The sequence below is a fragment of the Diabrotica undecimpunctata genome, chromosome 1 (genome assembly GCF_040954645.1).
Source record: "Diabrotica undecimpunctata isolate CICGRU chromosome 1, icDiaUnde3, whole genome shotgun sequence".
In the NCBI taxonomy this organism is placed as follows: domain Eukaryota; kingdom Metazoa; phylum Arthropoda; class Insecta; order Coleoptera; family Chrysomelidae; genus Diabrotica; species Diabrotica undecimpunctata.
This window is the reverse complement of record NC_092803.1, coordinates 99,337,246-99,361,852: the sequence shown is the minus strand read 5'-3', so window position 1 is coordinate 99,361,852 and position 24,607 is coordinate 99,337,246. Positions and strand designations below refer to the sequence as shown.

Sequence of the window (24,607 nt, the reverse complement as noted above, 5' to 3'; positions counted from 1 at the left end):
ATTGGGGCGTAGAATTTTGCGCTAAATTAAAAACATTAGAAACGGAAGGAAGAAGGTTTTCTTTTTTCCATTACCAATACCATTTTTTTTAAACTCTACAGGTTCAACATACCTATACCTATACATTTAAACTTTATATGCCTATACTCATAGATAGGTAACCATCAACACTTTAAATTCAATCACAATCTCCAGTTTTTGGGTCATGTCTACAACACTCCCATATTACAAGAGTATATTCTGCAAATTTAACCTATCATAATTGATTTTAAATGGCGTCATCATATAAAAACAAATATTTATCTAATCGCTAATACAATTATTCTTTTTTCTTTAGTAACAAATAAAAATAAGATTTTATTATATATAATTTAAAAGAATAATATAAATTTAATAATAAATATCACTCCCTTTGGGCATATACTATTTGATGAGTTTTTGAAAAACTATCTACCACTTGTCTTTTTTTTTAAACAATTTTTACTTCCGTTTGCCAACAGTTGGTTGTTACCTCTCAGGGCATAAGGTTACCTTTTCGAGCTGGGAAATTGTACGTTTCCTTAAAAAATGTAATACTCAATCATCGACCAAAAATATTACTAATTATTAATTAATTATTAAAAATGTTAATTACTAAAATTATGTAATTTAAGGGCCATTTGATCTCATTATGTGGCTTATTCCAAATACTAGACGTAAGTAATAACCGTATTTTCATTTTAACAGTCAAAATGTTACCCCTTTTGTATTCATTTTTAAGTGGTTATACTTTTAGGTTTTTCATTAAATATAATCTGATAGGATCGAAAACGTTCTAAAAAATTTATAAATCGATTTTTAATAATTCTGGATAAATTTGAATAATAAAATTTTATACCAATGTACAAAAAGAAGTTTTGACTTTATTAAAAGTTTTTTTTTTAAATTATGGTATACAACCACCCACTGAGAATTTTACTTTTAAATTTTATATTATTATATTTTATGGTATAAATTTTTCAAAGCTTATAAAATATTTTATTGTTATCTTTTTCAGGAGGGTCCATATAACCAAAGAAACGTTAAGCTGTCTGGGAAATGACTATGTCGTGGAGCCCGGAAATGGAGGCGAGAGGAATTCATATTTAAAGGACCACAACATTGACACTTACCTAATTGTTGCACCATCTTACAGGGGGGTGAGTTCTATCTATATTTATTAAATTATAATATATATATATATATATATATATATATATGTATGTATATATATATATATATATATATATATATATATATATATATATATATATATATATATATATATATATATATATATTTCAAATTATTTTCGACCGTACTGTTTTAAATATTGATTTATAGTATCAGCAATCGGTCTGTAGGAAATAAAACTCTATTTGTTCTGTCTCAATATTTCGTCACGATTTTGTGACTTCTTCATGAAAAAACTTTAAATTTATGAGAATAAATATTATATGTAAACAAAGTGAATACTTCAATATTTAAAACTATACCTAAGAGTAAAAATTTAAATTTTCGTAACATACCTAAAATAAATATAATAATAATAGATATGTTAAAAAAATTTAAACTTGTACTCTTATAGTTGTAAGTATTAAAATATGCACTTTGTTTACATATAATGTTTATTCTAATAAAATTACAGTTTTCTCCTAAAGAAGTCACAAAATCGTGCCGAAATATTGAGACATAGAACAAATGAGTTTTATTTCCTACAGTCCGACTGCTGATAATCTAACTAAACTATAAATCAATATATATATATATATATATATATATATATATATATATATATATATTTAAATAAAATATTTAAATATATATATATATATATATATATATATATATATATAAAAGGGGGGTTGAGGTTAATTGGGTATACAGCTGATTAAAAGCCAAGTGTACTCTGTTTAACAATTCATTATATTTCGCCAATTTTCATTGGCATCATAAGATGAGAGCTACAATTATTTAAAACATGGTAAAATACAATTTAATAATAGTTTGTTGTTTATATACTTACTTAATTGAGGTTAATGGCAGTGCGATTTTATTTTAATACCATCAAGTAAAAATTTTGTTGTTGGAATAATGTTGATTGTAGTTGATGTTGATTACAAATTAAAATATAGGAAACAAATACAATTCAAATTAAAAATAAAACAGACACAACGTTTAGTTCGGTAAATGTTATTAAGGTTAAGTACTAGAACTATCAAATATCGAATGTTATTAATTGACTTTTGTGAAGATGATTAGTTCCATGGTGTTGACGTAGTAGTTGTTTATTTGATTAATATTTACTGTAAGGTGTGTTATAGTTGTAAAAAAATTTTGAAATTACATTATGTGTTGTATTAATTATTTAATAGTCATATGTGTCTATTTATAATGTTTGTTTTTCGATGTGTAATAAATAAGCATAAATCTCACTCAGATGTTCAACATCTGGTTTCTTATTTATTAAATTATCCATTTGAGTGATAAATGCCATCTCGAGGAAGAGTCTTTTATTGAGATTATTTTCCATTGCAAGAATCTTCGTTTCACTGTAGTTCAGTATGTGGTGTTCATCATGTACGTGTTTTGCAAGGGAACATCTATCAGGATATAATCTGCTGTCACTCTTGTGGGAAGTGATGCGACTTTTTAGGTGTCTGTTGGTTTGGCCAATATATTGTTTGTTACAACTTCCGCACGGGATACGATAGACTATATTAGATAATAGATAATAATATATTGGCCAAACAAACACACACCTAAAAAGTCGCATCACTTCCCACAAGAGTGACAGCAGATTATATCCTGATAGATGTTCCCTTGCAAAACACGTACATGATGAACACCACATAATGAACTACAGTGAAACAAAGATTCTTGCAATGGAAAATAATCTCAATAAAAGACTCTTCCTCGAGATGGCATTTATCACTCAAATGGATAATTTAATAAATAAGAAATCAGATGTTGAACATCTGAGTGAGATTTATGCTTATTTATTACACATCGAAAAACAAACATTATAAATAGACACATATAACTATTAAATAATTAATACTACACATAATGTAATTTCAAAAATTTTTTCAACTATAACACACCTTACAGTAAATATTAATCAAATAAACAACTACTACGTCAACACCATGGAACTAATCATCTTCACAAAAGTCAATTAATAACATTCGATATTTGATAGTTCTAGTACTTAACCTTAATGACATTTACCGAACTAAACGTTGTGTCTGTTTTATTTTTAATTTGAATTGTATTTGTTTCCTATATTTTAATTTGTAATCAACATCAACTACAATCAACATTATTCCAACAACAAAATTTTTACTTGATGGTATTAAAATAAATCGCACTGCCATTAACCTCAATTAAGTAAGTATATAAACAACAAACTATTATTAAATTGTATTTTACCATGTTTTAAATAATTGTAGCTCTCATCTGATGACGCCAATGAAAATTGGCGAAATATAATGAATTGTTAAACAGAGTACACTTGGCTTTTAATCAGCTGTATACCCAATTAACCTCAACCCCCTTTTTTCATCTACCAGTTCAGCTGTTATTTTAGAGGATATATATGTATATATATATATATATATATATATATATATATATATATATAAATACGTTCAAATTATTTATTTGTACGCCTTTTTTGTAATGGTCAAATTGTTTTTAGTTTACTCCTGAGGAAGCTTTTAAATAAATAGCGAAATATTGAGTAATTTAGAAAAAAGAAAGATTTTTATTATAGACCCACTATACCCGATAATTTGAACGTATTTATAAATTATTTTTTGGTCGAAATAATCACTTCTAATATATATATATATATATATATATATATATATATATATATATATATATATATATATATATATATTATTGTGCTCTATTTTGAACTCTATTAATGATTGTGGATATAATCTACTTTTATTAATTAATCAAGTAATTATCTAATTAATAAAAAAAATCAAACCTTAATAAATTGTATATCTCAGGGCTAAATCACACTATCAATACTTACTTTCATTCGTGGCTTCAAAATATTTTTCAGTGGCTTCCTAATAAATATAAAAAAAATTAATAAAATAATATACACAGGAATTTCAATTCTAAATTAAACAAGTCATTTATTTTATCAAACTGCAATAAATGTTTAATATTGTAAAGCTTATTATTTATCTATCTTTATTTTTATATGACAATTACGAAACTAGGAATCTTATTTTCTTTTGTCTCCAAATTTTGTTTGCTATTAAAATTTTATTTTATCAATATTCTCTTACAACAAAAAGAAACTGTAATGTTGTCTAAGTAACAAATTTTCCTGAGGTTATTGATTTTAGAAAAATGAAATGTCTAGTTCAATATGCACTGTGATATTTAATATGCAAATCATACATTCATGTCATAACAAAATTAAACTGACCTTCGCTGATGATTAGCCAATGTCTTCACACAAACACCTCTCCTTATTTGCTGATGTTGCGATCTAAAGAAACTTGTCCACGTTTCCCAAAAATGTGTCCCTGCTCCTCTGCAATCTCGTTCTCATTTCCCTTGGTCTGCCTCGTACAGTACTCGTTCCGGATTTCTCCTGATGCAATATTCCAACCTTTTGAAACACTTAAAATTACTGGATACTATACTTTAGACTCAAAGAGTTATATCTTCTCTCCACTTGGCATAATTCCTCTTTTCAACGATATCATACTTGTCACTTTTGACAATACCAACCCACCATTTTGTTTTCTGCCCACTACACTTACAAACTGGACTCCCCCCTTCGACCCAACCAAACAGACTGCCTTCCTTACTCATTCATTTTATCCTTCCAAAATCATACCCCCTCCTGAGTTAATTTTGCAAAAAATAATATTCCAAATATTTTAATTCTATTTTCTACACTATTCATATTTTAATCTATCTTTACAAATCGTAATACGCAGGTATATTTTAACTATCTATAATGTACTTAATTATTACTATTAAGTAAGTAATTACTATTAAGTAAAATTACCCATTGTCCTTGGTTTTGATAAACCGTTTGAAAAACACTTTCTTCCTCCAGCTCCCTAATCGCTTATTTGGAATGCATCGTTCTTGTAGTTATATATATATATATATATATATATATATATATATATATATATATATATATATATATATATATATATATATATATATATATACAGTAGTTATATATATACTAGCGGTTAATGTAAGCTCCGTTCTAAAACGGTATTATACTAACTCCAGGCGAATATACACCGTGTATATTATTATCTGGGTAGCGCTTTATGTGGACTCCGACCAACACGTCGGATTAAGTGGACTCCGTAATAGGTTAAAACACTTTTGGGATCCGTGTACATTTCTTTGCGTACACAACTAAACTCCTCCGATGTTGCCAATAATTTGATTAGTCGTAGATTTTTAAATTTTACAGCAGGTACGTTTTGGATCTTCAAATTTATTTAAATATCAATTAATTTAGTCATCGAGAAATTTCACAAATACATACTTGGATATTGTAGTTAAATATTTTATGGTGGTAATTTATATTACTTGCTTTAATTATAGATAAACTTAAATTAGTGTCTATTATAAACTTTGAAAAGGCAAGGGTCCATTTTTATGTACTAGTATGTTTTTTAATGCATTGGCACTGAAACATTTATTATATTATAAATGTACGTTCCGATGTTTCGATTGCTACAGTTTATGACGAATAAAATATTTGTTTCATGAAGTAGTAAAATTTGAATTATAACAATTTATAAATCATTCTTAAAATTCCAATTTTTTACTGTCTAATTTCAGTATTTCGATTTTTAAATGTAGGGAATTCAATATCCTATATACTATATTTTAGATACACATAAACACATAGATACACTTATGGCAGATACTAAAAGAAGAAATATTTCGGTACCTTAGTGTAACTTGATTCTCGGCAACATATCTATTACAATTACATATAATATGTTCGGTCTTATTGTTTTAAATGCTTTGTGATTGTACAAGCTATCATTATTTCAACTTTAAATAATTATGTTTTTGTATCTTTCACTGTCAGGCATATCAAAATTTAATATTTAATTTAGAAGTAAATGTATCTATAATATTCTTTTTTTTGTCATTTGGTTTAAATATAGATCACTTATATTCTTCTTGCTTATTTATTTTTATTCGTAATACTTATTAACGTACTTAATAACGTACCCGTTTTTGCAAAAAGCAACAACGGATACAAAAGATATCGGGTATCAGGGGTGGTATTTGTCAATCTAAATGCCACTTACGACATATTAAATTAGAGGACATTTCTCCAAAACTGTATGACATCGCCTTAGATAAAAACATCACGTGTTTTATCCGCGTATATCTACAGAACAGAAAATTTTTCGTATCATTCAATGGTAAGATGAAGAACGCAGATGAATGGTCTCGCTTGGGGTAGCGTAATGGCACCTACACTGTATTACATTTACACAAATGATTAACCGATACCAGTAGATACTAGGACTTTCATGTAGACGATACATTGCACAACCAAAACTTTTGTTGCTGAAGTGAAAAAAAATCTAAATGATGCCTTAAATATAATAAAAATAAACTACGAATTAATTTTAAGCCAAACCCCGAAAAATCTTAGGAGCGCTCCTTTGATTTGTCTAAGACAGGCGCTTTCACAAAACTGAATATCTAATCTAATATAAATCTAATATAATCTATAATCAAATAAAAATACCTTTTTTTTTTAAACGCATCTACCACGCAGAGGCATTAGCGTATTTAGATTAATGTTACACTTGATACAAATAGTGTATATATATTAGTTTACAATTAATAATAATAATATGTATGTGTATTACAATGTATGTTTTAAATCTTATGAAGAAGTTGACAGTCTTTAAGATAAGAAATTATTCTTTGGGTATCTGTATTTTCTTCTAGGGCAGTTGGGTATGCTATATTTGAGTCGTTCACTGTTATATTTAGGACACTGTATTAAAAAATGTTTTACCGTTAGAACATGGTTGCACACTTCACAAACTGGTTTATTTTTGCGCTGTAGTAAATAGCCATGAGTAAGTCGTGTCTGGCCGATACGGAGACGGGTGTCATCAGGTGCCACCAATCACGCACCTCGATGTGCATCTCCCTTCCTTCTGGAACTTATAGTTAAATTTAATTGGTTGAGAAATGAAAAAGTTTCATATAAAAGTTAATTTATCTTTAAATATGGGACATTTTCGGATCTCAAGTCAGTATGGTTTTACCCGTCTAGGGTAGCTCCCTAGAGCACTTTGCTCGAAGGGCTCTGCGAATTTTCTAAGACTCTGAAGCTGAGATTTTTTCTTCTTAGAAAACCTGTGTTTTATGTCTACAAAAGTAAATAAACCATAAAGGCATTGTCTTTTTCAAGACAATGCCACAATAAGAGCGTACCGGCTAACTACGCAATATTGCAACATATTGCGCAATAGTTTGAGACATTAATAAACATGGAAACTTGCACCAAGATGCTATCGACTTTTCATACGTTTATTAATTACACCGGAGACGACACGGGTAAGCATCACATGCTCTCTTCTGTCTTTTACTTTTGGTTTCCAAAGATATGGATGTTTGTTAACTTCGTATAGCCTTAATGGAGTGTTGTTCCAAGTTTGTTGCCATTTTTGAATTATTTTTTGTTTTAAGTATGGTTTTAAATCGTTTTGTACCATTATGTTACTTTCTTCGGACATCAGGTTAGTTGGTGCGTTTTTAGCTAGTTTATCTACAACTTCGTTACCTTCAATTCTGACATGAGAAGGCACCCATAAAAAATGAACTTGGATGTTCTTATTTGAAATGTTTTTAAGTTCTTTTTTAATAAGAAGTAGAAGGGGGTTGTCTTTTTAGAATTGCGAATAATTCAGACGAAAAGATGGTTGTAATTGACGACAATTTGAAACTAACTGAGATAGGTTTGTTAGACTGATGTCGATAGCCGGAATAGATATTGTCCGTGGCGCAGGGTTGCGGATTGAGGAGGTATCATAAGTTTTTGGAAATTGAAAATTTAATTTGGATAAGTATGAGCGTATACGAAAGTAAAAAGGATGATCAATTTGATGTGGTTGGAAATTTATTTGCAAATCGATCAGCAAAAACGTTATGCAGAACTGGATTATTTCGGTTTCATGACACCGCTGCTGCATATGTTAGGCTTATCGGAAAATATGAATTTTACTACAACGAAATATAAACAATTTATGAAAATTTGATGATTTGAAGGAAAAAAATCGGTTGCCTGTAAAGTCGGTTTTACGGGCGAAGATTTTACGTGACAACGTCTTTTTCTCGGTAGAATATTTATTGATATGAATATTATTAAATTGCACAATAGGAACAAGGAATTGAATGAAAATAAGAATTGCACAAATTTTAACTATAGAAATATATTTTGTTAAATATATAATATATAATATATAATAATAATTTACTTAACACTATCAACATTTGTCAATAGTATGACATAACCTATAAACTCAGTTTCTCAACTTTTGTGTCAATCTAACAATTAATCAATTAATCATAGTTTACGATAATGAAATATTAGTGTACAATTATTTACCTTAATAATGTGGAAATAATGTCGAATTAATTTGAAAAATTACAATACCAACATAAAAACAAAAATAAAAGAGGCTCTTTGAGAAAGAAAAATAGACACACTTTATTAAAAGAGGTAAAAGTAAAATGCTAAGAAAAAAAATGCTTATATAAAATGAAGACCTAAAAGTCCGCCGGAGGGTTTGAAACAGATGTGAAAGAGGGCAAAAACCAAATCAAAGAATTGATTGAGATTAAGTACATCCCTAGAGAAGAATGAATAACATATCTCAGATAAATAAACGGAACAACAGAAACTGAGTATACACTTGTAACTCCAGAAATATCATTAAATTAATTAACGCAAATCGTACGAACTGAAATACAAGAATTCATCACACAGTTAAAAAATAGAACCCCCACGAAAAAAATACAGTAGAGTATAACTACTTTTGTACTCTAGCATTATGGTAAGAAGTTAAAAATATAAATACCTACATAATTATATTACCGAAAAGTTAATAAAAACTTCTGTTCGTTAGCGGCAAGAGAAAGCGTATATCAGAATGTATTATGAAAAATTTTGTTAATAATACAGTATGCAATATAATATAATGACAAGAATACTTTTATATCTTTCCTTATGGCATATTTTTAAAACAAAGCATCTATACTGGCATTGTATTACTTTTTCTCTCTACAATAAAATGCTGAGGTGAGCGTCACGGAACTAGCGCCACAAGATGGCGTCGTGAAGGGTAGCTTCATAGAATAGCGGCTCTTGGCATCGATTCACTACTCTTGATCAATTCGTTTTTAGTCATCATATATTTAATCTAAAAATAACTAACAAAATATAGACATTAAATGAGAAGTAAAAATTAAAAGAATAATATGTCACTAAAAGACTTGATTTGTAACGATTATCAAAATTTAATAAGTCATAAATGCCATCCGGTTAATAACAACATTAAATCGTCTATCAATAAAAAATGTGAAGAACAATGGGACAACACATAGTTTGGATTTAGAGGTGGATTGGGAACAAAAGAGGAATTGTGCGCAATGGTGGTACTATTACAAACATGAAGAGATTATAATGAAAGCGTATTCTTATCTAATATAGATTTTCAAAAGTATTTGACACAGTTCAACCTGGTAAGCCCATACATGCATTAAAACACATAAACCTAGATACCAAGATATTAATTTAATAAAAAATCTACTAAAATCAAACAGCGGTCATGCGGGTGAAAGATGAGACAAATCAAACAGAAATTCAAAAAGGAGTCAGCCAGAGATGTTTGTTGTGATGTGAAATGTCACCACAATTATTTAATGTGTACTCCCAACTACTATTTTAGGAGACACTATGGGAAAGAAGTAAGGAATGGAGTGAGCATCATTAATAACAAAAAATTTACATACTAAACCCCAATTATGACAGAAAATATAGATGATTTACAAATTCTTATATAAATCATTAACAGATAAAGCAAAAAGATAGGACTAAACTAAACAGATAAAAGTCAATGTTTACAAATAAGAAATTGAGTATGGTTATTAGATTGAGATCGTCGAATGTTATGTATGGTTGCAACTGCTCTATGGGGTAGAAGCTTGGACCCTGAAAGCCAAATCTGTAAACAAATTAAAGGCATTCGAAATCTGGCTATATAGGCGTATTCTTAAAATTCCTTGGACTGTAAAAGTCTCAAACGAATTGTCTATCTGGACATCGTATCTGGGCTACATAGTTCCAAACGATAAAATCTCTCTTCTACGCGTCATCATGCAAGGAAGAGTAGAGGGAAGAAAAGTCTTGGGAAGAAAGACAAAATCTTTAAATATCACAAAGAATATCTAAAGTCAAATTTAACATGATTTCAAGCCTTGTAGTGAAATTTTGTTTCTTATTACAATACCGGATCCTGGAAAATTTTAAATACATTAAATTAAATCTCTCGTAAATTATAAAGCCTATTCTTAGATTAAAATAACAGACTTCTTAGTATTATGATATGTAGTATTGTGATAATGTATAGGTGTCAGTATTCTTTTAAAAGAGATTTATAGATTGGTATATAAATTTCACGGTCATGTTTCATACGGTTTTATCTTTCATACAAACATTAAAAACCTTAAAAAGTTTCATTTTACATACAATTAGCACGTTGGCTCTGAAAATGACCTATAAATATGCATTGTTAAAAATCGTATAGATTTATCAATTTAAAATGTTCTTTGTCGTCTTGATTATTTATCTCAATTCGTTCCTAATTAAGCACATGTTGTCCACAAGGTACCTCTCTCATTTTTTAATTACTACTTTTTTTTACCTTTTTGCCATAGTTTTCCTCATTTTCTTTATTCATATCGATTTCACTCATAACGAATATTGGGTAGTTTATTGTTTCATGAAACTTTCTCCTTATATGTCCGTATCATACAAGTTGTCTAGTTATTATAGCGTATATAATGTCGTATGTTAATTCCATTTTATTTAACAACAAAATACTAAAAACTTTGTTTTTAAAACTTTCACCAAATTAATTGTATCTTATCACTACAGCTGTTTCGGCAGAGTGCCTTTCTCAAGTCTCAAGTTTCTCGAATCCATCAATCATCTATTGTATTTCTTATCAAGATTTTGAAGCAGCTGTACTCCATTAGTCCATTTTTGTTGCTTTTTGTCACTGTTTCTTTTTTTTCTTTATTGTCATCATTACGTAGCGCTACAACACTGAGTGGGTCTTCGCTAACTACAACTTTTTTCCAAGTGGATCGATTTTCCACGAATCTTCAATGAAATGTTAATTTTCTAAGATATGATTGGATGTTTTCTCTCCATTGTATACTGAGACACCCAAGTGGCATTCTTCTGTGCTAAGTTTCTTCCATACCAGTTTTACAAGTTTGACATCTTGGCGTCTATGCATGTGTCCGATCTACCTTAAGCGATTTATTTTCCCGAACAATATCGTTATAAGAGCTTTCTTTATTCAGTATATGTTCTTATTCTATACGGATTTGTAGTGATATAATAATGAGGTTAAAAAATTTTAGAAGAATTATGCTCTGTATTTCTTTAGTGACATTATTATTAATCGTGATTATTGATCTAAGATATTTAAAGTATTCCATACTTTCGAAATTGAAGTTGTTGACTTTATTATTTTATCTAGATGTATTGAATTGCTCTCTTCTTTTGATTCGCTTGTATTTGGTTTTCATTTTGTTGATTTTAAGTGAAACATTTTTCGTACTCTCTTCACTTTGTTAATGTCGTTTGCGGACGGGAGAGAGTTTCTTATGAAATCAATATCATTAGCATATGCTAGGAGTGCTTTGTACCTTGGTCCATTAATGGATTGCATCTTAAATATGCGTTATTTCTATTTTAGTAAGCTGTTCATAAATTTTTTGAATATTTAAATCGAGAATCTGTATTTATTCGACTGTTTTATAACACAGTTTCTTGGCGCCTATTTTAATCTCTGTTTTTTTGGTTCGGTTATCATTATTACAAAGATTTTTCGGGATATCGACATAGGGAACTCGATGGTATGTCCTTAACGTTTCCATAACCAACGTTCGAATATTTGTCTTACTGTAAAGTCATGACGATTTTACTAGGAAATATAGTGCTATTTAATAATATTAAAGTTCAAGCAACAATTCCTATATGCCTTAACTTGGTACTGATATCTCTGCTCCCCGATCCCAGGTAGCAGTCAAGAAAACATTAAAACTGCTACACTCATGTTTCCTATTATCCAACGATTAGCCAGTCCAGGACTATACGCCTTATTATAGTACTGATATTGCTTCTGCCCCTCATAAGTGAATCCCCCTCATCCATTGTATTTCTTATACTCTCATTTCAATCCCTTCCAATCAAGATTTTGAAGCAGCTTTGCTCCATTAGTCCATTTTTGTTGCTTTTTGTCACTGTTTCTCCTTTCTCTTTATCATCATCGTTACGTAGCGCTATAACATTGGGTGAGTCTTCGCTAACTTTTCTCCAAGTTGGTCGATTTTCCACAAATCTGTAATCAAACGAAATGTTAATTTTTTGAGATATGATTGGAAGTTTTCTCTCCATTGCATACTGAGACGCCCAAGTGGCATTCTTCTGTGCTAACTTCCTTCCATACCAGTTTTACAAGTTTGACATCTTGACGTCTGTGCATGTGTCCGATCTACCTTAAGCGATTTATTTTCCTGAACAATATCGGTATAAGAGCTTTCTTTATTCAGTGTCTTATTCTATACGGATTGGTAAGCGATATGATAATGAGGTTAAAACATTTTTTTTATTATTTTTCTTTCATATATTCGTAGTTCTTTCCTATTTTGTCCATGATTCGCATCCATGTATTAGAATAGGTCTAAAGTTTGAATTATGCTCTGTGATTCTTTAGTGGCATTATTGAAGTTATACGCACGGTCGGCGTTGGAAATTTGCACGGGAGTGAATCTGTGAAACCATTACATATGTAAGATAATGAGTAAGAGAGAGACATAAGATATATTTTCTCTCTCTTCCTACCTCGGGAATAAAAATGTTCCTTTTGTATATATATTTAATATTATAAATATATTATATTATATTATATAATGTTATATACCTATATAATATAATATATATTATGTGATATGTTTTGTATTATTTATTAAATGTTCATAATTATTTTAGGCTTTTGCATTTCAAAATAATCACTGTATGACAGACAACTGTCAATTTTGAAATCCGTTAGTATCATGTCTAATTGGCAAATCTTTTACGTGTTTGGTTCATACGCTGGTGTACGTGAGTTCGAATCCCAATATGAATTTCCTTTTTTATTTTTGAAATATTTAAGAACCTCACGTTAATGTTATTAAAAACATGTAATATACGCAAAAATTCTAAATTTTAAAATTAAATGAAAATTTACAACATAATCCGAGTTGTTGGTTTTTTATTTTTATCTTCGTAAAGTAAGTTATGTATCTTGGCAGTTTTAAATACTTATGAATATTGCATTTTAATTTGTATTGTATTATTATATTGAATTATGTTGCAGTGTATTGTATTGTAATTTTTATATTAATAACAAAATAAACAATGCATTTTACTGCAGAGTATGCGTAAAAAAATTTTTTTGCATTCAACTCCTTTTATACATATATGAAAATAAAAATATATATTTTCATTAAAATATTGATACAATCCTTCATTTACTATACTCCTATTACAGGTCAAATGTTTATATACAGCAAACGATGCACCATATACCTATATACCTAATTATTTTTCTCTTTCTGCTCTCTCTTACCTATAGCATTAAATATGTAATGATTGTGCAGATTGACTCCCATATAAATTTGTAACGGCGAACGCGTGTATAGAAGTATAACTTCTACCGGCAGTCCCACTGGACTGCCACACCCGTTTTTTTTATTAACCACGATTATTTATCTAAGATATTTAAAGTGTTCTATATTTTCAAAATTGTAGTTATTAACTTTAATATTTTATCGAGATTTATTGAATTGGTCTCTTTTGTTGATTCGCTTGTATTTGGTTTTCATTTCGTTGATTTTAAGTGAAACATTTTTCGTGCTGTCTTCACTTTATTGAAGTTTTTGGACGGGAGAGTTTCTAGGAGTGCTTTGTCCCTTGGGCCGTTAATGGAGTACTTCTTAAATAGGCGCTATTTCTATTTTAGTAAGCTGTTCATTAATTTTTTGACTATTTGAATTGAGAATCTGTATTTTATTCGACTGTTTTATAACACAGAGTTTCTTGGAGCATATTTTCATCTTTGGTTTCCCGTATCATTATTACAGGGATTTTGCTGGATATCGACATAGTGAACCCGGTGGTATGTACATGATGTTTTCATAACCAACGTTCAAAAATTTTTCTTACTGTAAATTCATGATTATTTTACTAGGGAATATATTGTTGTTCAATAATAATAAAGTTCAGGCAATAATTCCTATATTCTCGGTATATAACTCGGTAATGATAATTCTGCTCCCCGATACCAGGTAGCAGTCCCGAAAACATTAAAACTGCTACACTCATGCTTCTCATTATCCAACAATTAGCCAGTCCAGAACTATACGCATTATTATGGTACTGATATTGCTGCTGCTCCTCATAAGTGAATAGAATACGCAAAGAAGGTTTTGACAATTTAATAGGATTTTGTATGTTAGAATATCTGAGAAAGTAAAGAATATCTATTTGCTATCCGGATTTAATCTATAAATTAAATTATAAAATGCTATAAAATAATGCTAGTAGCAGCAAAAAAAGCGGTCTAATAGTCACTAATGAGAAAATCAAATAAATGTTCTTTAACATACAAAAGAGAGGATCTAGATTAGGGCATAACGGAACAATAAAGCCATATAATTTTGAAAGATTGCAGCGTCTTAGATATCGTAGGTAACGTTGTTACATAAGAAATAAAAGAAAATATTCAGGTAGCTAACTGATGTATATGTATATATAACCCTCTTTTAAATCCAGAAGTCTAATTCGAATCCATAAAATTAGGGTATATAAAATAGTGAGCAAACCAGTGCTAATATGTGGAGACGTGACGAGAACGTATTAATTAGACCAGGATTGCTAGAAAAGCCATCAGACGTATTTTCCGACTTACAGAGGTCCGAGTACTAACCAATACCGAACAGAACTAATTCCAAGATCAAACACATATATAAAGATAGCAACGTCGTACAAGAAACTAAATCTCAATGCTAAAGTTGCGCTGGCTTTATCCAAAGACTATAATAACTGCATTTCCAAGTTAAATTGGGAGGATGCCCCAAGAGAAAAAATGTCCTTAGGACTTCCACAAATGAAGAGGGAGGTAACATATGGTCAGATTTAGGAATAATGAGACTATCTACCGACCCATCATATTTATCAACACCTGCTATCCTACCTACAATCAATACTTATCTGTTGAGGACTATCAAATCAATTACATATAATCAAACGAACTAGGCTTTAAAAAATTATCCTAGAAAAGGCACTTCAGAAATATTGACATAAATTTTAAAAACGCCATTTACGTGGCTGTATTTTCAAAAAGGCAATAGAATCTTGTTGCGTTCTGACTATACGATGACAATGATCTTTATATAGAAAATATAGAAAATAAAAGCAAGAGAACTATAATTATGAAACGACAAGATTACGAAATGAAAAGATTATATAAATCCCTTATATTTACACAGACTGGTTTACAAAAGGTAACCGAATGAGCATAAAAACAGCTGTTTTAAAAACTTTTATTAGACGAATTTAGGATCAATTTCACTCAAAATATGATATGCTAAAATATGATATGACAGAAAAAAAGGCAATGACTTTTACAGCTGATTGCCACATAAATATCAATGTAAATATGATAATTGAAATATGAAACCCAAATATGATGATTTTGCCACAGCATATGAATATTGTCTCGTACTCTTATATAGCAATTTGTTGTCACATTTTAACCTGTTTATTTCCTTATTATCCATATATGAGTTGTAAACCGATATTACAAGCTCATTTACTTTTCACAAAGAGACTATATAAGTACAGTTATTACTAAACAAATCTGACTCGAAATATCGTCTATAAGTACTCTGGATAATGAATAATTATTTAATCGGTTAATTCTTCAATCACCCGTTCAATATGATGTTTGTCAAATCGGTCCTTTTTAGGACCAACTATTCTACTTATGTCTATAAATAGTAAGGACATATCTACAGATACACACACTCTACTTTACTTAAGCTTATCAGACATATACGCTTAACACAAATGTGACGTATTTCTACTGCAGGAAGCAAATAGAGGGCCAAACCTAGGGTATTTGGTATTAAGCTAATCGCTGAAAATAACGAAATAAACATAATAAATGCCGGCAAAGAAGCAAAGAAAAACTTAAAATAAGAGAGGACAAAACCAGTCAGCTGAGGAAACCTTTCAACGATGTTGAGTTTGGATCCACTATCCACGTATATTATGAACAATATTACGGCTCCTGACTGAGGATCTAAACACAAAACTAATTATAAAATTTGGACAAAAAAATACAACAGTGGCTAATATCCAAAGTCTGTAGACAAGCAAAGTAAAGACAAAGTTGTTGCCTTGCTTAAACCTGACAAAAACCCCAACGACCACAAAAGCTATCGGCCAATATATCTATTTATTTTTTCAGCTATACACAATACTTCTGCATATGATCCTTAATATAAACCGATAATAGAAGGAAAACTTAAATTTAAAGATAAAAGTGGCTATATATGACAGGGTAGATCATGTTCGTCACACATACTAAATCTTGCCCAACACAACAAAGACGGATATAAAAAATATCAGACATGAGGAGTGGTATTTGTCAATCTAAATTCTGCTTACGACACCTTAAATTAAAGGACATTTCTCCAAAATCTATGTGATATCCCCTTAGGTAATAGAACAACAGAAGATTTTCCGTATCACTCAATGGTAAGAAAAGATGAAGATTGAGAACGTAGAAGAACGGTCTCCTTTGGGGTACCGTAATGGCACCTACACTGTATAACATTTACACAACCCATTCCAGTAAATACTAGGACTTTTATTATGTAGACGATACATCTATTGTTGCAGAACCACAAACTTTTGTTGCTGAAGTGGAGAAAAATCTAAATCATATCTTAAACACAATAAAAATAGATTATAAATTAATTTTAAGCCAAACCCTGGAAAAAGTCAGGTGTGCTCCTTCAATGTCCCTAACAGAGACGCTTTCACAAATTTGAACATATACCTGAACCAATAGTGTCATGAAATCATTAAACACACTTTGTAATTTACAGAACTTTGTTTAAAACTAAATGGCAAACTAGAACCAGAAAAATAGTATTCTCCGCGAACTTGTCAGCTAAAAACGGGAAGCACATCCTTTCACTCTTAAAACGTAGACGCTTAAACTCTACGCATCTGCTGCCAAATATACCTAGCTTGTATGGGTGACATCAATACATACTTGACACGTAGATTTAGATATAAATTAGTCAGCCAAATTAAGCGGATATTAAGACTCTCATCCATACATAAGCTCTACAATATCGTAGTTATCAATCCACCTAATATCCGAAGATAAGTAGCTAGAGAACAAAAGAAACAAAGTCTAGATTCGTAACATTCACTCCACGAATAACAACCCATTTTATGACTAAAATCGAGGAAAAACTGGCTGGATCAACACATCTGCAAGATATACAAAAAAAAAATAAGCTGCTTCTCGCCATCTGAACCCTCAAAAGGAACTTCCTTATGGTAGTTATCTTCCTTAAATCTGCCAGGAAGACTCTTGCCTGCAAACAGCGGTTAACCTGTGTGAATCTGGGGTGATAAAAGATTCATTACACTTTCTTCGTTGACTTTGCCATTCAAATCGCTCTTTTCTGAAGGGACAAGCTTTATTTATTTGAACTCAACATGTAAAGTACAGTCAGTAAGCTATTACTTATAAAGATCATTGCAAATTTAACACTAGCTTCACTTATATTGACTACATATTACCCCTAAATAGGAGATAAAACATTCAGAAGTATGTAATATGGGTGAAGTGGTATAATTCTTGTTAGATAAATTAAGCATTCTTCCCTTTTTTGTGCACTACTATCCATTTTTACACAAAAATATCTATTTAAGCAAATAAATATTTATTTTGAGATAACCTTCTATCCAGAATTATATGTAGTACACAGATAAAACCAGAAATAAAATAATAAAAATCTGTATACAAGATATCATAAAACATTGGATGAAATAAAAAAAGTTCTTACTTATCGAATTCTTAAATAAAACGTATGAAGACATACTCACGTTAACAAAATACATTAGGAAATTTTCGCATATGAAAAAAATCCAATTTGGTAACGAAATCCTTTTGTATTTATAAAGCTATTTTTAGAAAAGCACGTACCTACCAAAAACAGGTAGTTAATAGTATACATATCTGTTACACACTGTAATGCGTATGAACGATAACAAAAATAAGGAGTCCATATTAACCGTTTAGACTATACGCGAGAAGTATACAGCTTAATGGCAGAGTTGCCAAACTATCAGAGCTTACTTAAACCGATATACCTATGGTTCCAATATACAGTGAAAAAGATCTGAACGACCCCTATAAGATATACACGTGAACTATGCAATATACATTCATGATACAGGGGTACTTAAGGGCTCCACAAAATTTTTAAAAATTATGAAACTATACATGTTGACGAATCGAAAGAGCCAATATTATGGAATGGTCAAGTGAGCTCCGTATATCGGTGTCCAGTTGACCACGGAGCTCACTTGAACCTGAATTTTAACATGGGCGGAGTCCACTTTATGCCGTAGATATATATATATATATATATATATATATATATATATATATATATATATATATATATATATATATATATATATATATATATATATATATATATATATATATATATATATATATATATATATATATATATATATATATATAAATATATATATATATATATATATATACATATATACATATATATATATATATATATATATATATATATATATATATATATATATATATATATATATATATATATATATATATACAGGGTGGTCCTTAAGTAATTGTACAAACAGAAACCGTAGATTCTGCACTTTAAAATATTACGATTTAAGCCAACTTGCTTTAATAAAATGTTGATATTAAGAAAGATACAGGGTGTTAAAGTGGAAATTTAAAATTTTATTTTTCGATATTACTTTTACGTTTGTAAATATTTTTGGACAAAAACTTACAGTTGGATGCTTTTGCGAAGGAAAAATTATAATTTTATACTTTCTTTAATGTAACTAATAGAGGGCGCCACATATGCCACATGTGTGGCATAAATTTGCGCTTAACTTTTTTGCTCTTTAAGTTAGCTCTATTTTTGTTAAAAAATATTAAAGATACATTATTTGTACAAAGAAAAGGTATACTTGATAGTAACCTGAAAATTTGACCGTTTTCGAGATAAATGCATTTTATAAGTCAGTTGCACAATAATTCTTAGTTTGATATTTATGCGGTAAAGCACTGAATACCTGTAGATACGCATAATTCATAGTTTATTCTTATTAAAACAACTCAAAGATGATAATGTAACATCACAAAATGGTGTGTTATATGTCCAATATCTTATTGGAGAAAAGATATTTCATCTCCTTCTTTAGGTGCCGTGTCCGTAGTCAGACGTTGGCCGTCATCATGTTTACAATTTCCCTTTGCTATCGCTTCTATTATGGCGTTGTATTACTTTTTCTTTATTATAAAATGCTAAAAATCCAAAATATGTGGTTTATGCAAGATGGTACACAACCACATTCTAAAAAGAAGACAGTTGGAACATACTTAAATACAACTTTTCTGAACGTTGGATTGGTCGTGGTAGTGATATTCCTTGGCAATGTGGTGAGATATTGATATAATTATTTAATTCATAAAAAATCCGAAAAGAATACTTAGTTCATTACGTAAATTGTTTACTCAGTTTTATTAGGACAAATAGAAAGTAGAGCACAGGTATTTAATTACACATATGTGTCCTGTTTCATAATACTTTTGCTACAAATCTAACCTGAAAGACAGCATTTTTACAAAAACATCATCGTTTTCCTAATAACCGATATTGTTATAAATATAGTAAACACACAGGCAATTTAGTTCAGCATAATATTAGTTCATTAGTAAATCATAATAGTCCATTTGTTCGAGATGTAATTATAGTTACTCATAATCTGTAACGTAATCATATAAATAAGTAATGTCATCGATATATTCATCCATTATACATTATAGCCACCACATAGCCCTGAATTTAATCCGCTTGATTTTGGTGTATGAAGCGGATTAAAATAACGTATCTATAAGAATCCCATAAACATTCGCAACCAACTATGGGAAGAAATAAATACTGCAGCAGTTTCTTTAGAACCAATGATGCTATTTAATATGAGACGATCTTTTATGGAATATATTGACAAATGAATTAAAGAATATGGTGGACATATCGAACACTTACTATGACAAAAACTGTTATTTAGTTTAACTATTTCTTAATTTGATTTGTAAACAAAATGTTTTGATTATGACTTTAATTTAACATAAAACATAAAATGTTTGATGTAAAATCCTATTATTCTGTTATTTTGTCAAATCCTATTATTGATTATTCTGCTGATATATTTATTTTATTTGATGTTTCGTTCACTATTAAGTTTAGTTAAAGGTATTTTATACCAAAATTCAGAAGTATTAATGTTTTTGTCTATTTTTTCTTCGTTGCCTGGAGTAATTGCCTTAGATCAGAAATATGCAGCTGATTTTTAAAATGCGATTATCTCGAAAACTGTTGAGTTTTGAAGTTATTAACAAGTATACCTTTTTTTTGTTAAGATAATGAATCTTTAATATTTGTTATCTCAAATACAGGTAACTTAAAGAGCAAAAAAGTTAAGTGCAAATTTATACCAGATATGTGGCATAAGTAGCGCCCTCTATCAGATATATCAAAGTGTGCATCAAATTATAATTTCTCATATTTAAAATTACCCAGTTGTAAATTTTTATACATAAATGTGTACAAACATGAAAGTTACAGCGAAAAATAAAATTTTAATTTTGCACTTTAACACCCTGTATCTTTCTTAATATCAACATTTTATTAAAGCAATTTGGCTTAAATCGCAATATTTTCAAGTGTAGAATCTACTGTTTCTTTTTGTACAATTACTTAAGGACCACCCTGTATAAGGACTCACATAAGCAACACATTCATGTGTTGTACACAATATATATATATATATATATATTTATATATATATATATATATACATATATTATATATATATATACATATATATATATATATATATATATATATATATATATATATATATATATATATATATATATATATATATATATATATGTTATGATATGTAAAATCGAGAAAAATATTGGTTTGTTTAAAAATATTTCAAAATTCAATAACATTAAAATAATTTAGATAAGTAGGATAATATCCAACAAACATTTCGAAGAAGGAGAGTTATTAATTTCTTGAATTACCTGTACCAAACAAAAAGTAAGCTTTGCATAAATTATTTCTTTGTTATACTTGAGTGACCCGCATAATTTTAAGTGAAAACAAAAAGACAATTGAACGGGGTTTTCCAAAATACATTAATGCAGTGATTAGGGACAAATAGAAGAGATTTTAGATAGAGGTTTTTGTTAGTTTTTAAGAATTATAGAAAATATTATTTGTAAATAAGTTTTAGGAAATTTTATAATTATAGGTAAAAATTTGTTTGTTATCGAAATGAAAAAATGGGGGAATTGTGACGAGTTTTGATTGGCGGAGATTGAAAAAGGTGGGATAAGTATGTAGGAAAAAGTTTAGCGAGATTGAGGAGAGAGAAAAGAGAATCAGTTGGTTTTCCAAATCTGTAAGAGGAACAGTGATTGTTCTCTGGCGGTTCCTGAAATGTAGCAAGCAGTAGTGTTGAATGTTAGTGAGTTTTTGTGGAGTTAGTGTATCTGACAGAAGCTGAAGCAGCAAAATATTGTAAGTCATATTTCTCTACTTATATTCCAAGAGTCACTGTTCAGGCCAACGAGAGATTCAGTTTATCGTAAAGAGAAGATATTCCAAGAGTCATTTTTCACTCGGGCCAACGAGAGATTCAGTTTATCGAGAGGAGAAAGGCTATCATAATTTGAATGATTTGTGCTTTTGAAGGAGATCATTAAGGACGATATACTTGCAACAATCTGTGTAAGATTGCTGATTACATAGGGAGCGGTTGAGAGGAGATAATATAGTCTACAAGGAACAAGGATTTGGACCACTCATCATCAGAGAGAGATATTTTGTTTTCTGCAGTTTTTTTTCTTTTATTGATAACACAATTTTTACACTTAATTTAGAAAGGATATAAATATTTTGATTAAGAGAGTTAGAATAGTTCGGAATTTTGAGATTTCAATTAATATTGTTTGTACCATAAATTTTGATTGTTCACGTACGGAGAACAAAATTTTGAGAATCCTTATATGAGATTTGTTTATTGAAAACTTTTGAGTGTGAATTATTTCATTATTTTTATTTCAATATATAGTGTTAGATCATATGTGTTTTTTATTATTCCGGTATTCTCTGGACCTTACCTTTCACATGTAATAGCATAGATATTGAAGCACGAATTTAACCCTGAGATAAAAGAATTAAAAATTGTGATAGAGTCATAATCATATCATTTAAATAATTTTAATTAATCAAAAAAATTAATTAGCTAATTATTGCTTGGCGCACCAAGACTATAAATATCACAATAACTGGCTTCCAAAACGTGGGGCTTGAAAATATCGCAGCTTTACATTTGAAGGAAGGGAAAGAGATCTGAAATAAGTACAGGTGATCCAGAGATAAAAACATTTAACATTGAGGGAATTTAAATTTGAAAGTATTTTGACAATTGTTCCAGGGAATATAAATTTGATTTATTGATTGATCGTAGTTAGTGGATATTTACTGCTATTGAATTATTTGATTTTATTTTCTTTACCAATCGTACATTTGATATTTATTTTGAATTATTTGAATTTTACTGATTGCATATTTGATATTTGTCGTGAAAATTTAATACATTTGGGGAGAAATATTGTCGTGTTCTGAAACATATAGAGTGTTGTAAAATTTCACATTTGGCGGGGACAAAAACAGTAACGAAAAGAAACAACATGTCGACCACAAGGAGTCAAAGTAAAACGCAAGAAAGGAAAGAGGATAAGATAGAAGAGGAAACAATTATTGATGAAGGATCGGATAATGAAGGAAATGCCACAATAATGGAGGAAAGAAAAGAAACAGGGATGCTGGAAAAATTATTAGCAATGATGCAAATACAGACACAAACAATAGAGAAAAACCAAATTGAAACATCAAAGAAAATTGATAGAAACCAACAAGAAACATCACTAAAAATGGATAGAAATCAACAAGAAACAAAACAAACAATAGAACTAAATAACAGAAATATAGAGCAGCGTTTGGAAAACTATGAACAAAAATTAGAAGAAAATGATAGAAAAATGGAAAAGCGTTTGGACAAATATGAAAATGAGGTAAAAGTCTGTTTAGAAAAAGTCAGAGAAGAAACAGAGAGGAAACTAGAGATGCAGAGAGAAGAAATAGAAACTAAAATGAAAGATATTAAGACTGTACAGAAAAAGGAATTAGAACAGTTAGAAACAAAATTTGAAATGGCTTTACAAGAAGACAAGAAAGAAATAGAAAAACAAATTGAGGATATCAGAAAACAACGAGATATGGGAGACAGGAGAGAAGTACTCATCCAAAGTCCGGGTGACATAAAAATACAGTTTGGCGGGGATATTCGGAAAACACACCCAGTACCGTTTGTTAAAAATTTGAAAACCAAATTACAACATATTAGATATTTTGACGATTGCAAAGAAACAATTAGAAACCATTTGAAAGAAGGAGCAGCGTTATGGTATGAAAGCAAGGAAGATGAGTTTGAAAATTGGACAGATTTTGAAAATAAATTTCTCAACTATTTCTGGGGGAAAAATAAACAGAGAGAAATCAACCAAGAGCTACAGAATGGAAAATATCACGAAAAAATGGGAATATCTGAAGAAAGATATGCTTTGCAGATATATAACAATTCAAAATATCTAGAATACAAATATTCTACCGAACAGCTGGTAGAAATGATTAGCAGACATTTTGAGGAAACGTTGGAAGATCACGTGATTTTGAGAAACTATCAAGATATTGATAGTTTGTGCCAATTCCTTCAATTAAAAGAAGCGAAAAGAAAAGAAATGAGAAA

The 24,607-nt window shown here is 29.5% G+C and overlaps 1 protein-coding gene across 3 annotated transcripts in view; it reads left to right on the top strand.

Annotated features, from left to right (window-relative positions):
- The window catches only part of LOC140451697 (adenylate cyclase type 6), a 3,083,308-nt gene that overhangs the window by 2,446,614 nt on the left and 612,087 nt on the right, over nucleotides 1–24,607 (top strand). For all 3 annotated transcript variants that reach the window (XM_072545540.1, XM_072545547.1, XM_072545553.1), the window contains one exon: nucleotides 1,037–1,178. In XM_072545540.1, coding sequence (XP_072401641.1) covers nucleotides 1,037–1,178 — 142 coding nt within the window. The remainder of the gene's footprint in view (nucleotides 1–1,036; nucleotides 1,179–24,607) is intronic.